This window comes from Dromiciops gliroides, chromosome 5, assembly GCF_019393635.1.
Source record: "Dromiciops gliroides isolate mDroGli1 chromosome 5, mDroGli1.pri, whole genome shotgun sequence".
Classification (NCBI taxonomy): Eukaryota; Metazoa; Chordata; class Mammalia; order Microbiotheria; family Microbiotheriidae; genus Dromiciops; species Dromiciops gliroides.
Window position 1 is genome coordinate 181,179,059 of NC_057865.1, and position 15,812 is coordinate 181,194,870.

Here is a 15,812-nt window from a genome sequence, read left to right on the forward strand (position 1 = left end):
CCCTAGTTTTCAAATTCTTTCCCTCTACATTCTCTACCCAAGCTGAAGGCAAGAAAAATGAAGCCTATTACAAATATGTAGTCACACAAAAATAAATCCCCACATTAGCTGTATTCCAAAATTAAAAAACAAGAAAAAGAAGGAAATATGCTTCAATCTGCACTGAATTAGTTTTCTTTCTAGAGCTAGATAGTATGTTTTATCATGAGTTTTTTCTTAAATTATGGTGTTAATCATAGTTACTTAGTCTTTCAGAGTTGATTATTGTTACAATATTACTGTTTCATTGTAGATTGTGCTCCTGATTCTGTTGACTCTATATTGAATCAATTCATACAGATCTTCCAAAGTATTTTTTTCTGAAATCATCTCTTTCATCATTTTTTATAGTACAATAGTATTCCATCAGTTATGTATTCCAACTTGTTTAGCCATTCTCCAATTGTTGGGTATCTTCTCAGTTTTCAATTCTTTGCTACCCCAAAAAGGTCTCTAAATATTTAGTCCTAATAGCAGTCTTGCTGGGGTGAAGGGTATGTACAATTTAATATTCTTTTGGGTATAATTCCAAGTTGCTTTCTGAAATGGTTGGACAAGTTCATAGCTTCATGAAAAGTGCACTAGTGTGCTAGTTTATCCATACTACTACCAGTAGTTGTCATTTTCCTTTTTTTTGTCATCTCAGCCAGTCTGATGTGAATGAGGTTGTACCTTAAAGTGGTTTTGTTTTTATTTCTCCAATAATTAGTGATTAAGAGCATTTTTTTCATGAGGCTATTAATAACTTTGATTTCTTCCTCTGAATTGAACAGTTTTCCTTTATAATTTCTTGAAATATGACGTCTAGACTTTTTTTTTGTTCATGGCTTTCAGGTAGTTCAGTGCTTCTTAAGTTATATCTCGTCATTCTATTTTCTAGGTTAGTTGTTTTTCCTATGAGATTTTATTCTTTATTTTTAGTCTTTTGAACTGATAAAAATTCTTTATATTTCATGGAGTCACTGGCTTCCCTTTGTTCAGTTCTATTTTTAGGATTTATTTTCTTTAGTAAGGTTTTGTATCTCTTTTACCATTTGACTAATTGTGGTTTTTAATGTATCACTTTCTTCCATAATGTTTTGTACTTTTTTTACTAAGCTGTTAATTCTCTTTACACACCTTTCTTGCACAACTCTCATTTTTTTGGCCATTTCCCCTCTAATATTTGTACTTGGTTTAAAAAAGATTTTTCTCCCCTGTTTGTGTATATATATATATATATATATATATATATATATATATATATATATTTGTGGGGCAATGAGGGTTAAGTGACTTGCCCAGGGTCATACAGCTAGTAAGTGTCGAGTGTCTGAGGCTGGATTTGAACTCAGGTCCTCCTGAATCCAGGGCCGGTGCTTTATGCACTACACCACCTAGCTGCCCCTCTGTTTATATATTTTCAAAAAAAAAATGCTTCTAAGAATTTTTTGTTTTTTTTTGCTGGGCAATGGGGGTTAAGTGACTTGCCCAGGGTCACACAGCTAGTAAGTGTCAAGTGTCTGAGGCCGGATTTGAACTCAGGTACTCCTGAATCCAAGGCCGGTGCTCTATCCACTGCGCCACCCAGCCGCCCCCTCTTCTGAGAATTCTTATTGGGCTTGTGTCCAAATTGCATTTTTCTTTGAGGCTTTATTTGTAGATGTTTATAAGTCATTGTCTTCTGTGTTTGTGCTTTGAACTTTCCTGTCACTATAGAAGCTTTCTATGGTCAGATTCTCTTTGTTGTTGTTTGCTCATTTTCCCCAACTATTTACTTTGACCTTTATGTTAGTGTTGGACTCTGCTCACTTCTGGAGGAATGCCTGGCCTAAGCATATATCTTTTTATATCTTTATGCTATTTAACAGTTCAGTCTGGGGGCCTGTAAGTTTCCAATGCTTGAAAGCTTCAATGCTTCTGGGAAGAGGTTTGTTTATTGCTTTTCTGGTACAACCTCTGCAAGTTTCTGATTCTGGTTAGGGTCTGTTGGATTGTGTGTAGTTGAGTTTTAGTATACTAAATCCTACTAGTTTCAGCTACTATTAGCCTGTAGTAAGGTTCTGCAGATTCAGAGTAACCAGAATGCTTGACTCTTCTTTCGTGTTGGTTTCCTGTCCTGGTTATTCTAGTGTAGGCTCATGTGTGGAGCTAGCAATTAGAACTGAATTTCTCCTTTGCTCTTAAACTCAAAACCACCCAGCTAAATTTTTGGAACTTGTTCCTTCCTTCATACATGGTAGGACCTCTTTTGCTTGGGATCATGACCACTTCCTCCCTCACCCTTCTAGTACTGTGACCCAGAACAGGGTAATAGGTGACAGAGCTACTAACTGGTACACATTCCTATTCCCAGAGCTATAAATTTCAAGGGTTCAAGGGTCCCCTGGGATCTCTATCTGCCCTGGTGATTTAAAACCTTGAGTTCAGTCTTACTGCTCCTGGACATTAGAATGTTTCCTACCACTGCCTTTGCTGCTGCTGTGCTAGCTGTGTTCCTGGCCTGTCCCCACTTCCAGTGTCCATAGACTTCTCTGTCTGTGTTCCTAAGCTGGCATAGGCTGGAAAAAATAACTCACCTTGGTGATTTTTTTACTTTCCTCATCAGAATTCAACATAGCACATTTCCCAGGTTTTTGTGGAGGTATCTTGCGTGAACTGGGAAAAAAATGCTGACTTTCACTCTACCTTCAACTTGACTCTTTCCTCCCATTTGAATTCTGTCTTTTCAGCACCTAACCACATTGTGTGAAAAAGGAGTCAGAATAGGTAAGAAAATAAAAGCTTAGAAAATGTCTAAGACAGACCACTTACATAAACAAGTAAAGAATTCTGGAGGTGACATACTTAAAAGCTCTCAATAAACAATTTTCTGCTTACTTGCAAAGTCTAGCATGGAGCTGCTAAAATCTTTTGTCTTCTCTACTCAAATGCTGCTTAATGTAACTGGAGGGAATTACAAAATTGTATTTACTAGGTCTAATATAAATTTATGCTAGCTAATTTAAACAGGCATCTTACTACAGGAAGGAAGCCAATTCTAGTGCTTCTTAGTGGATTCCTTCATCCACCCATTACATCAACTGTAATAATGAGGCCATTCACTAAGACCTCCCTTTTCTCCACTCCTCTTCATGGAACATCTCCCTGATATTATCACACATCTATTCACTTCCTACATCTGGAATTATTTTCTTCAGTTAGCTTTTGTACCTCCTTTTACATTTGGCCAATTCTACTTATTAAGGAGTTGTTATCTTCAGTGAATTTTTTCCCCTATGGCCAATTGTATTTTTTATGGAATTGTTTTCTTCAGTCAATTTTTGTGCTTCCTTTATCAAGCTATTGCCTCTTTTTTCATAATTTTCCTGCATAATGTTCATTTCTTTTCCAATTTTTCTTCTCTCTTATTTTATTTTTAAAATCCTTTTTAGGTTTTTCCAAGAAAGCTTTTTGGTCTTAAGACCAATTCATCTTCCCCTTTTAAGGTATCACATGTAGGCATTTTGACAGTGTTATCCATATCTGAGTTTGTGTTTTGGTCTTCCCTGTCACCACAATATCTTTCTATGATCAGAGTTCTTATCTGTTTCTTACTCATATTTTAGCCTATTTTGTGACTTTTAAAGTTCATCTCTGCTCCTGGGTCACAGGGGCACTGTCCCCAGATTATTGTGTTGGGGACCAGGGCCTGACCATTGGCTTTCTTTATTGGGGCCTCAGGGACTCTTGGCTTGCTCATTGTGCTGGGGTGGCCCAGCCTAGCCACACCCATTATATGTGGGGTTTCCCGATTGGCAGTTTGACCTCTGTATTGGGGCTGGAGGCTTCACAGCTGACCTGCTGTGCCAATAACCTGCTGAGCCTGGACTGAGGGGCCTCAGCTTTTGATCTGTGCTGTGTCTAAGAGCCTTCTCCTGACTTGCCGGGACACTGTCTGAACTGTACTGGACTGCACTCCCCCTTTACCCAAGTGAGAAAGACCTTTCCTGAAGTCCTTCTAAGTTACCTTAAGCTGGAATATTGTTTCACTCCATCTTTTGTAAGTTCTGTAGCTCCTGAATCCATTCAGAGATTTGATTTAAAGTTGTTTTCAAGGGAAACTAGGGAGAGCTCAGGCAACTTCCTGGCTTCTCTCTGCCATCTTGGCTCTGCCTCTCACTTACTATAATATCTGGTAATGAGATGGCTCTTATGGTTGCCAGGGCCAACCTCTTTATAGCCTATCTATGTTTGTGTTTTCTAGCAGATTTCTTCCACCATAATCCCCATTCACTTGCTAATTTTCAATCTCTCCCTATTTATTGGCTCCTTCCTTTTTGTCTATAATTAAACCAACTCTTCTTCATCACTAAAAAAAATCTTCTGTATATCCTTCCCTGCCTTCCAGAAATCATTCCCTCACTCTTTTCAGCTAAAGACCTTGAAAAAGCCATCTAGAATTGGTGCCCTTTCTTCTTTCACTTTTTTTGTAAACCCTTTGCATTCTGGAATCCAACTGAAACTAATTTTTTGAAAGTTACTGATGATATTTTATTTTGCAGATCTAATGCATTTTTCTTGATAGTCATCTTAACTTCTCTGCAGCATTTGATTTCCTTAATCCTCATCTCTTTCTGGATATACTCTCCTCCCTGGGACTTTATGATGATGTTCTTTCTGTCTTCCTCACTTTCTCTGTATCCTTCTGTGTATTTCTTTTCTTTTCTTTTTTGTTTTTGTTTTTGTTTATTGTAGGGCAATGAGGGTTAAGTGACTTGCCTAAGGTCACACAGCTAGTAAGTGTCAAGTGTCTGAGGCCAGATTTGAACTCAGGTCCTTCTGAATCCAGGGCTGGTGCTTTATGCACTGTGCCACCTAGCTGCCCCCTGTGTATTTCTTTATCTCAATGTCTCTGTCTCTCTCTGACTATTCCTTTTTCTCTTCCCAGTTTTTCACTCATATCAATTGGGGATATCATATCATATCATATCATGTCATATCAAATGGGGATGTTTCTCAATGCTTTGTTAAAAGTCCTCTTCTCTTTTTTTCTTTATACTCTCTTACTTGGTAATCTCTTTAGCTCCTGGGGCTTCATTTTCATTTCTTTGCAGATTATTCCAAGATTGATTTATTTAGTCATATTCTCTGTTGATATCCAGTGTTGCAGTGCCAGTTGCCTTTGGGACAGTTCAGACTGGATCACAATCACCATCTCAAACTCAACATGTCTAAATCTGAATTCATTATCTTTACTCCTAAGCCTTCCTTTCTCCTGAGCTTCCCAATTTCTTTTGTCAGTACCCCTATCCTTCTAGTCACCCAGGTTCAGAACCTCACGGTTATCCCTGACACCCTCCATCATTTTATATGCCCAATCAGTTGCCAAATGTTGTAATTTTTCTCTACAACATATCTCATGTACACTTCCTCTCCACTCATACCTCCCTAATTCAGGCCATCAATAGCTCTGCCCTGAAATATCACATTAGACTTCTAACTGGTCTCCTTGTCTAGAGTATCCTCACCACTCCAATTTATCCCACACTCAACAGCTAAAGTGATTTTCCCAAATTGCAGGTTTGATTATGTCATTCATAGACATAGTGTCACACAGACAGCCAGAAACACATATCTCCTCAGATCTCTACTCAGTAAATTCTGGTAGCTCTCTATTACTTTTAGAACCATTTTTTTTTGTTTAGCATTTAAAATCCTTCATTAATTGATCCTTTTCTACTTTTCAATCTTATATTCTCCTCTCCTCTATGCCATCTTTGATACAGCCATAGTAGCCCATTTGATGTTCCTCTTCTATCTCAATGATTTTTTACTCTTTCTACTTCATGCCTGGAATGTTCAAGTGCCACTTTCTCCAGGAGGTCTTTCTTGGTTTCTTGGTCTACCAGTGACATACCCTATATGATTGTCTTCCATCAGTTTTATACTTATCCAATATGGTCTGATTTATACGTTGTCCCCTATTAAAATATGAACGCCTTGAGGACAGGGACTGTTTTTACAGTATATTTGTATCCGCAGAGATTTTATAGGATCTGGAAAATAATTAGTGCTTAATAAATGTTTGTTAATTGATCAATGCTTTCAATTAATTTCACATTAATTTTTACTTTTATATTAAGCAGATGATGGTATGATTTTATAAAGACTCAAAGATTAAAAATTGGAAAGGATCACAGGAAGCTTGTTTGTCCAATCACAAGAATTTTTTCTCCAACATTTGCTCTTCTAAAGAAAAAAGGAAATGTGCAGTCTCCTGAGGCAACCAGTTCCATTTTTGAATGAATTGTTCTACTTGTTCTAGTTCTAATTGTTAAAGAAGTCTAGTCCATCTAGTACCTCATCCTAATTTCTTTTCTATAGAGTGCACATACCCAGTTCCTAAATAATCTGATTTCAAAGAGATTCCCAAACAGTCAATCCGTTCTTTCGTTTCTGTTAACATATACTTAATTTTAGTTTTAATTGTTTGGTGCTCCACATATTCAGTGCCTTTACAACTCCTTTCTTGATGTATTTATGATATGAAAACCCTAAGCTTCTCAGAAATCTATAAGCCTTTGGTCATTTATATTTCTTGAAAGGTATATCATGATGATGCCATAACAGTCAAAATAGATCCATTTTTGTTTTGTTTTGTTTGTTTGGTGAGGCAATTGGGGTTAAGTGACTTGCCCAGGGTCACACAGCTAGTAAGTGTTAAGTGTCAGAGACCGGATTTGAACTCAGGTCCTCCTGACTCCAGGACCAGTGTTCTATCCATTGTGCCACCTAGCTGCCCCAATAGATCCATTTTTGAAAGATATAATACCAGCTAATATTGGCATCAATTTGTATTTTTACCATAGTGCAAGTAATTCCTCTGTATAATAAACAAATAAACAAATGAACAGCAATCAGATAAACAAAGTCCCCACTCTTCCAAATATCTGTATGGGGAAAAAAAAGAAGCCAGGATATAATTCTTGGGAAACACTAAATTCTATCAATCCAGCATTTCTTTATTTTAATGAAAATCAATAAGGTCAATATGTCTTTTTATCTATTTTATTCTTAATAGAAGATAAAATTATTTTTGTAATCATGTAAACGATAACGATTTTTACATTACTTACCTAAAAACCATCATAAGTCTAGGGGAACCTCCCAATCCTCCAATGAAAGAGCTCAAACTTTGTACTGCCATATAATAAATAAAGTTTCTTGAACAATCATCTGATCTTGAGCACTGACCCAAATGAGCTGAGGTGTTTCTGGATTGGAAATTGTTAGCTTCAATACAGCTACAGTTATGAAAGACCTAAAATAATTTAAAAAATTATTATAAAATGCATTGACAAAACACAACACAGGCCATAAAACATTTCTTTATATAAAAAAAAATGAAGGAAGCATCCATCAACTTAACTAAATATTGGAGAACTCTAAAACCTTCTTGAGTTGATATAGTCTTTCATTTGATCATAGTTTTAGAGTTTGGATATTATCTTTAAAAAAACCCAAATTATTTTTTTCATAGAAAAGGATATTGAAACTCATGGAGGGAAATGAATCGATCAAGATCATAGAAATAAGTAGCAGGACTGGAATTTGAACTTAGGTTGCCTGACTCCCAATTCAGTGCTCTTTTTACTGTGATAATTTGAAAGGTAAATAGGTTTCCTAGAAGTCTGTCTTTATTCTCTATGGTCTAATGTATTATTGAAAAATATTTGGAAGCAACTATTACTTTTTTTACTCATTATATTAAAAAAAATCAACAAGTTACTGCATAATGTCTAAAATGCAAATGAAACACCATTAGCTAATCATTTTAATCTAACTTTCTATATTGCTTTTACTCATAGTTATCACCTCATTTCTAACTTCACTATAACTCAATCACTCATTTGTACCTATTTATTCTCACCTACTTCTTATTAAGTATGACCATTGACTCAATATTGTGTTTGTGTGTGTGCACATTGTTCAAGTAGCTGTCACTGTGTATCAAAATTTGGTGAGCATTTATGTATGTCCATATATACACATATATGTATGAGTGAGTATATGTGATTACAACTCTATCTGTGCAAATGAAAAAGTGGTTTGACATATTTGTGTGTGTATCACACATACAATGGCCTTTTATAACTTAATCTTCCTAGCTGATAGAGCCTCTCTTCTTTCTTAAAATGATCTTGTTTTTTATACTGAATATATTTTGCATATTGTTGTACGGATGAAAAAGAAATAAACTTAAAAAACCACATTTGTTGAATATTTATCATGTACCAAACAATGTGGTAAGACTGGGCAGACATAAAATAAAATTGTAAAAGAGGAAATACCATCTCTTCCCCCAAGGATCTTATGTTTTAAGAGTATGGTATAGCTTATAAAGGAGTAAGGGGTAAAGGAGAGGTATTTTATTTTGGAAAGTTACAGGGAGTTTGAATGGAACCATACAGAAATAGAAAATAGATTGATATACCCATTCATGGAGCTATGACAAAACTGTTTTGATTTTTGTTTGAGAAGGAAAAGGTGTAGGGGAGGACAAAAGTTTGACAGCTAGGGTCAGACTTAGATATAAAGGAATAAGACCATTAATGAGGACAAATACCCCCTGAGCAAGAGTTTGTTTAGGGAGGATTAAAGGATTAATTAAGCGCTTTAGGACACAATTTTTGATCTGGGGCAAGGCATGCATATTGTTTTCCCTGACAACATATATTCTTGGTGACAGGAATTGTTTTGCTTTTGTATTTGTATTCCCAGGACCAAGTACAGTGCCTGATTGTAAGTGTTGAATAAATATTTGTTGATGTAATATTGATTATAAGACAATGGGCACAGCAAGGCAATGGAACTAGAATACCCAACAGGGGCTAGAACTAGAAGGTAGACCAGTCAACAAGGGTATAGTAACTTCTAGGATTTATAGAAGGCTGAAGTTTTAAAATTGAAAGGAATTTTAGAGATCATGTAGTCCAAGCCCCTTAATTTTATAGATGAGAAATCTGACATCCTATAGGGTAAAGATACTTATTCAAAGTCATTCAATTAATCAGTAGAAGAAGAGGAACCAGATACCAGGTCTCTTGTCTCCCAAGCTAATATTTTCCACTCCACTATATTGCCTCTGTTGTAAGAAGTGGTGTCTAGGAAAATAATTTAAGGAATACTATCAGGAAGATAAGATCCAGGGTCTGAGAGGTCAGAGGGCCAATGATAAATGCACTAGTGCTCAGGTACCACTAAGTCTAGCTGTGATCCCAAGGCAGAGACCGTTTATTTTCTGCCCTAGTTTATACTTTTGGACTGTTGTGGATACCCTTGGGCCTAAATATGTTACCTGAAATGAGAAGGAATACTGACTAGGACACACAAAAATCTATTGTTATCACTGAAATATTCTCATTGTGTTCCCTCAGAAATTCAAAGAGAGTTGTTGTTGTTCAGTCTTTTCAGTCATGTCTGACTCTTGTGACCCCATTATGATTTTCTTGGCAAAGATACTGGAGTAGTTTGCCATTTCCTTCTCCATCAGGAGTAAGTAGCCATATTCAAACTGTTCCTGATTATTATAAGATTTATGTTCTATGCTAAATGAAAGTTCCAAAGCTGCCTTCCATTAATACTGTACCTATAAAATAGGTTTGTGAAAATATTTATAGTTAATTGAATAGAAGTAAAAAAGGTCAATTATTTTGACAGTCATGATTTAACTAAATGTACCTCTTTCTTCATTCCTAATTAATTCCTCACTATAGAAACCTTCTTAGAAGAAATAGTTTTATATTCTAGGATTGGTACCTACCTAGAACATTAATTTCATTTTTGTTGGCTTCCTATTTTCTGGAAGGTCTCTTACATATTATCTCCAAGTGTCATAATATTTTACAAACACATACACTCATATTTACAAATTTAAGAGATATGTGACAGTGTGACCTCAGAGTTTGGTGTTTAGATATGGGAAGGTCTGCTTGTATCCACATATTTTGCCCCAGTTAGGAACAAATGTTTTTTTATAATCTCTCTGTATTCAGCAATAAACCAACACTCTTGTGATTAAGCATTTTCCTGAACTGATCAATGGTTGACTGAATTGAATGCAATTGCCCAATTAAATCTGTGATGATTATGATGCAGAAGACACAACAATCACCAAACATACCATGTCCTTTCCACGGCCTACTGAAGCTTTACAACCAGCCAAACAGGGGGATATATAAGTGAGTCCATTGTCCCCACAGACAGGATCCCAGACATTGGCATCACAATTGCAATCTGAGTTGCAGAGAGAAAACGGGGTATTTTGAGGATACGTCCTTGGGTCATTCCTGCAGTCAAAATGTTGACATATGTCAGAAATAAGAGAAAGAAAATTGTCTTCTAAGATAGCAATAAAAAAAACTGATAAAGATATCACAAAGGCAACATTTTAAAATGTATATTTTGCTCCTACAGTTACAAAAAATTGCAATAAATTCAATTAAGGAAAGAAACAAATATAACTAGTTATGACTTCCTGAAGAGAGGCCCTAGAAAAGAGTGCTAGAGTCATGGATTTAGGTTTGGGTTCCATTCCAATTTGGATATGTCATCCTGGGCAACTCATTCCCTTTCTCTGGACCTCAATTTATATTTGCAGCTCAAAAATTCTATGAATGTTATTCATATAGATGAAATGTATATACATATTATATGTTTTTATTATATAGTATTTTGCATAGATAGCCTTTCATCACATAAGTAAATACATTGCAACACCCTTATGTATTGTTATCATCATAATAGTTAGTATTTATACAGTGCTTTAAGTGTTTCACAAATAATATCTCCAAAAAAACATGGAGATTGAGTAGTTGCTACTATTATTCCCATTATACTTATGAGAAAACTGAGACAGTCAGATGTTAAGCGATTTGCCTGGGTCACTTAGCTTTTAAGTGTCTGTGCTAAATTTGAACTCAAGTCTTCTTGATTCTAGGTATAGCACCATGTACCAACTTGCTGCATTGGATCAATCTTGAAAAATCAAGGGAGTTTGAATGAGGCCAAATTTTCCTAAAAGATATTTTCTGGATCTACATGAGTTAATTCTCTTGAGGCAACACCTATCACTATACCATGCCCCATTAATATGTTCTAAAAATGGTGATGTTATTGTTTCTTTCTGAATTGCAGAAAAAAGGATGCCTTGTTAAGGTGCTATTTGGCTATTTCTGCAGTCAACACAAGGGAACATTTACTTAACCTTTAAAGAGCAGTAGTTTTCAGTGCAGACATGAGTCTATGAGGAATATTTATGCCAATGATATCTCCCCAGTGATTTATGCTAGGAGGTGAGAGGATGGCTTGAAATAATAGCAAAATAAGTGGTGGGCACTGTAATAAAGTTATTACTTCATTTGTGTGCTGGTTTTTAGTCAGGTTCTAGGAAAAATAAACCCAGGAAGTCTATACCTTCCGTGGAAGTACTGCTTTTCTTTCATGGTGCTGTTAAAATCACTCCCCAGACTTTACTTTTTTATTTTTTATTAGGCAACTTCCCCCACTATTTGAATAGCCCAAAGTACCAACCCATGTCAGAGGGTTGTTCTAGGGAGTTAGAAAACCAACAATACAAATATACAACTACTAGGCAGGTCAATTCTGATCCTGCATATTCTTGGTGTGGGAAGTCCTGGGCATCAGAAGGAGGCTGGAAGTGTGCATGTAAATCTTGTCTCTGATAGAGGGAAGAACAAGGATGTTAAGATCACTTCACAAAGAAATAAATAGCCTAAAAAAAGGAGGCGGAGGTGTATCCTAAGAATGGTTTTGAGGGTAAATATATATGGTAACCCCAGAATTTTAGAGAAACTGTAAACATTAATAATTTAATGTTTTGAAATATATGTAACATGATGTGGGATTTGGACTCAGAAAGACCTGTTTCAAACATTTACTAGCAATGTGACCATCAGTAAATCATTTGAACTCTCAACTTCAGTTTTCTCATCTGTAGTTTACATTGTCAAAGCACCTAATTCACAGTTACTATGACAATCAAATGGAATTACATTTATATGATATATTTTATATTTGTTACATATATAGTATACATACATATATATATTATACATACACATACATGCATAAATGTTTTAGGTAAGTATAAAATTTTCCCATGATTCCTATATATTTTGTGATGGAAATCAATGGATTAATTATGCTTGGGAATATATAGTACAGAGACTTTTATTTTCATGGTATATATTTAATATTAAAAATCATAATTGATATTATTTACATAGTGCTTACTATATTTCAGGCCTTGTGTCAAGCACTCTACAAATATTATCTCATTTGGTCCTGATGTTCAACGCTGGAAGGTAGGTGTTATTAGTATCATAATTTTACAAATGAGGAAACAGAGGAAAACAGATTAAGCAATTTGCCTAAGGTCACGTAGTAAGTGTCTCAGATAGGATATGAACTTAAGTCTTTCTGACTCAAGGCCAAGTGCTCTATCTACTGTATCACTTGACTGTTAATTATATTATCATATAATTGGGTTATATAATATAATCTTAATCATATAGCATATGTGATATATGATTATATAATATATGAAAACTATACTATGTCATAGATTATAATAAAATGTTATGTGAGATTTTAACATATGTTACATGAGACTTACAATATGGATGACAATATATATTATATAATATGATATATGACAAGAAAGTATATGATTATTTTTATGCAATTATACATGCTATGCAATTGAATAGTTGTTCTTCTGTAATTCAAATTGATAAATAATATTATTACATCATGATTTATTCATATTATTATATAAGTAATTGCTAATAGCTACATACCCATCATAAGTTACTGTTAAGCCAGCTATTGGTCTTCTTTCACAGTTGAATGACATAAGTAGTATTTGTAAAGAAACAGCACAAATGTGAGTAATGAAGAATAATTTGGCAATTCCAAGGTTTCTCAATTTTAATTTTTTAGAAATAAATCCTCCTAAAAAAACTGAAATACCAATAACAGGCATTGATATTACTCCTGGAAGGAAGAGAAGAAAAATAATAATTGAGAATATGTAACCACACTTCTCTGGCATATGTTGGGCAACACATGCATTTTTTTTTGCAGGGCAATGAGGGTTAAGTGACTTGCCCAGGGTCACACAGCTAGTAAGTGTCAAGTGTCTGAGGATGGAATCTGAGGTCCTCCTGAATCCAGGGCCGGTGCTTTATCCACTGTGCCACCTAGCTGCCCCACATGCATTTTTAAATTGAAGTCTTTAACTCACAAATACATTTTCATATTCTCTGAAGGCTAGGCTTCAATATGATTAATCATTCCACATAGGAAAGGAAGCCATCTATTCAAATTTGATGACAACAGTCATTGGTCATACTTCCCCTACTGGCAGGAGAGGATGGATGCTTTCTTTCTTCAAATTAAGAGCACAGCCCATTTTTATTTCTTGCTAACCTTATGCTCTCTACCTAAAGGCCTTGGTTCATTCCAATATTATTCCTTAGTCAAGAACTAAATTTCTGGAAATCAAAGGGATGCCCATCAACTAGGGAATGGCTAAACAACCTGTGGTATATGATTCTAATGGAATAATATTGTTCTATAAGAAATGACAATCAGGATGATTTCAGAAAGGCCTATAAAGACTTATGTGAACTAATGTATAGGGAAGTGAGCAGAACCAGGAGAACATTGTGCATAGTGACAGCAATATTGTTCAGTGAAGAACTGTGAATGACAATTATTCTCAGCAATACAAATGATCTAAGACAATCCCAAAGGACTAATGATGAAGCATATTATGCACCTCTAAAGAAAGAACTGATATCAACTGAACACAGAGTGAAGCATGCTATTTTTCACTTTCTTACATTTTTGACCTTTATTTGACTAATATGCTAATGTTTTACATAATTGCACATGTATAACCTATATCTGATTGCCTCCCAGGGGAGGGAGGAGGGAAGGGAGGGAAGGAGGGATAGGACTTGGAACTCAAAAATTTAAATAAAAATGTTTATAAAAACAGATTTAAATTGCTTGACTTCACACTAATTAGTATATTAAGCATTTTCTAAGTGCCAGTCACCGTGGTAAATGCTGGAAATAAAAATATAAGGAGAAGCAAAAGCAGACCCCACCTCCAAGAGCTTACATTTTAATGGGGGAATGACAATATGTAAAAGAAATCTGAAATATATTACATATATTTGAAGTTGGTGAAGGAGACACTAACATAGATTACTTGAACAAACACATACCATAAGATAAAGGTCACTAATTGTTCTATACTAGATGGTCCTGAACATAATTAATAAATTGATCAATCAACAAACATTTGTTAAGCATTTTACTATGTGCCAGCCCTGTATTACCCATTAGTATGCCAAGAAAAAATGAAAACACACCCTATTCTTAAGGAGCTTACATTAAAATGAAAAAAAAATTACATGAACATTTATAGGTACTTCTGAAATAGATAAAACATCTTAGAGAAGAGGATGTTAGCAACTAGGAGATGGGGAGAATCAATACATGACCCTTGAGCTGAGTCTTCTAGTTTTCTGGTCTATGTAATCTTAAGGCAAGTACATTGAAGAGATGGGGTGCTGGCACAGTGGAGTTTTTTTGTATTTATTTTGTCAGTGATTTAGCATGTATATATAACAAATTAATATTCCAAAATGAGGTATAGGAATTTTCTTTGAATGTATCTGAAAGTAGTAGTAAAAATGACTTCAATGAAGCTTCTCCACCCCAGTACCAATATCATATATTAGACATTTTCTCAGATTCCCACAATCTCTCTAAACCCCCAAACAGAAATTATGCACCAAAGAGAAAACAATTTCAGCTATTTTCATGGTATAGGAACTTGGAGTCCAAAATAAAGTTAAAAAATAAAACAAATAAACCCAAGGACTGATGATCCCTGACCCTGTGCTCACTCAGTACCCCTCCCCTACTTCCCACAATACCACTGTCAGGACTGCAGTAGAAAATCCAAGGATTCAACATAGGCTTTCATCAAAACCCATCCATATAATCATGCCCCCTCCCTCTTTCCAGGACACTAGAGCCCTGGATATATGCTGGGGAAGTTTCCTAGGGCCTCAACCTTCAAGCTTTTCAAGAGTAAAAGTCTAGTGTATTCTGAAATTCCAAAGTACCAATGCTAGTGCCAGGGAAAGCAGCCTCAGACAAATGCACTCTCTGCCAGTGCCAAGAAAAGCAGACTCTGAGCTGTTGGTGCCAGTGGCTTTGAATTCCCACCATTGAGCCCGAGAATGAAGGAACATAGGGAATGGGCCAGGTCACCAGACAAGACATTGTGTAGATGGGCAACTATGCAGCACTCTACCAAGCCTGAAAGAAGGGCACAAAATCCAGCTGGGACAAGTTCTGACTCCCCAAAAGTCAGCTTATGAATCATAAATTCCACAGTGTGGGAAGAGGATGAGACACCTTAAAATCCAGCTCCTTAAGGGGGCTACTTTTAAGAGGCAATGTCCTCTCTGATATCTGCCATAATAGGCACTGTTCTGAGAGAGAGGCAAAATGGAAAAGGGCAATCCATGGGGTAAGTCCTACAGAGCAGTGGGAGAAAGTACCTAAAGTTCAGAGCCTAGAATGGATATCTTGGAAGCTTTGATTGTATGAAGATTATAAAGAAGAGGGAGACCAGCTGATTATAGGGGTGATAAATCAGAGTGAGGGTTGAGAATAAACAGATACTGAAAGAGAAGATGGATAAG

At 35.7% G+C, this 15,812-nt stretch overlaps 1 protein-coding gene across 3 annotated transcripts in view; it reads right to left on the minus strand.

Moving 5' to 3' along the window:
- Nucleotides 1-15,812, minus strand: part of LOC122728395 (solute carrier organic anion transporter family member 1B1-like) — an 83,154-nt gene that overhangs the window by 17,838 nt on the left and 49,504 nt on the right. For all 3 annotated transcript variants that reach the window (XM_043966977.1, XM_043966979.1, XM_043966978.1), the window contains exons 10-12: nt 12,882-13,077; nt 10,184-10,349; nt 7,137-7,321 (exon numbers count right to left, since the gene is read on the minus strand). In XM_043966977.1, coding sequence (XP_043822912.1) covers nt 7,137-7,321; nt 10,184-10,349; nt 12,882-13,077 — 547 coding nt within the window. The remainder of the gene's footprint in view (nt 1-7,136; nt 7,322-10,183; nt 10,350-12,881; nt 13,078-15,812) is intronic.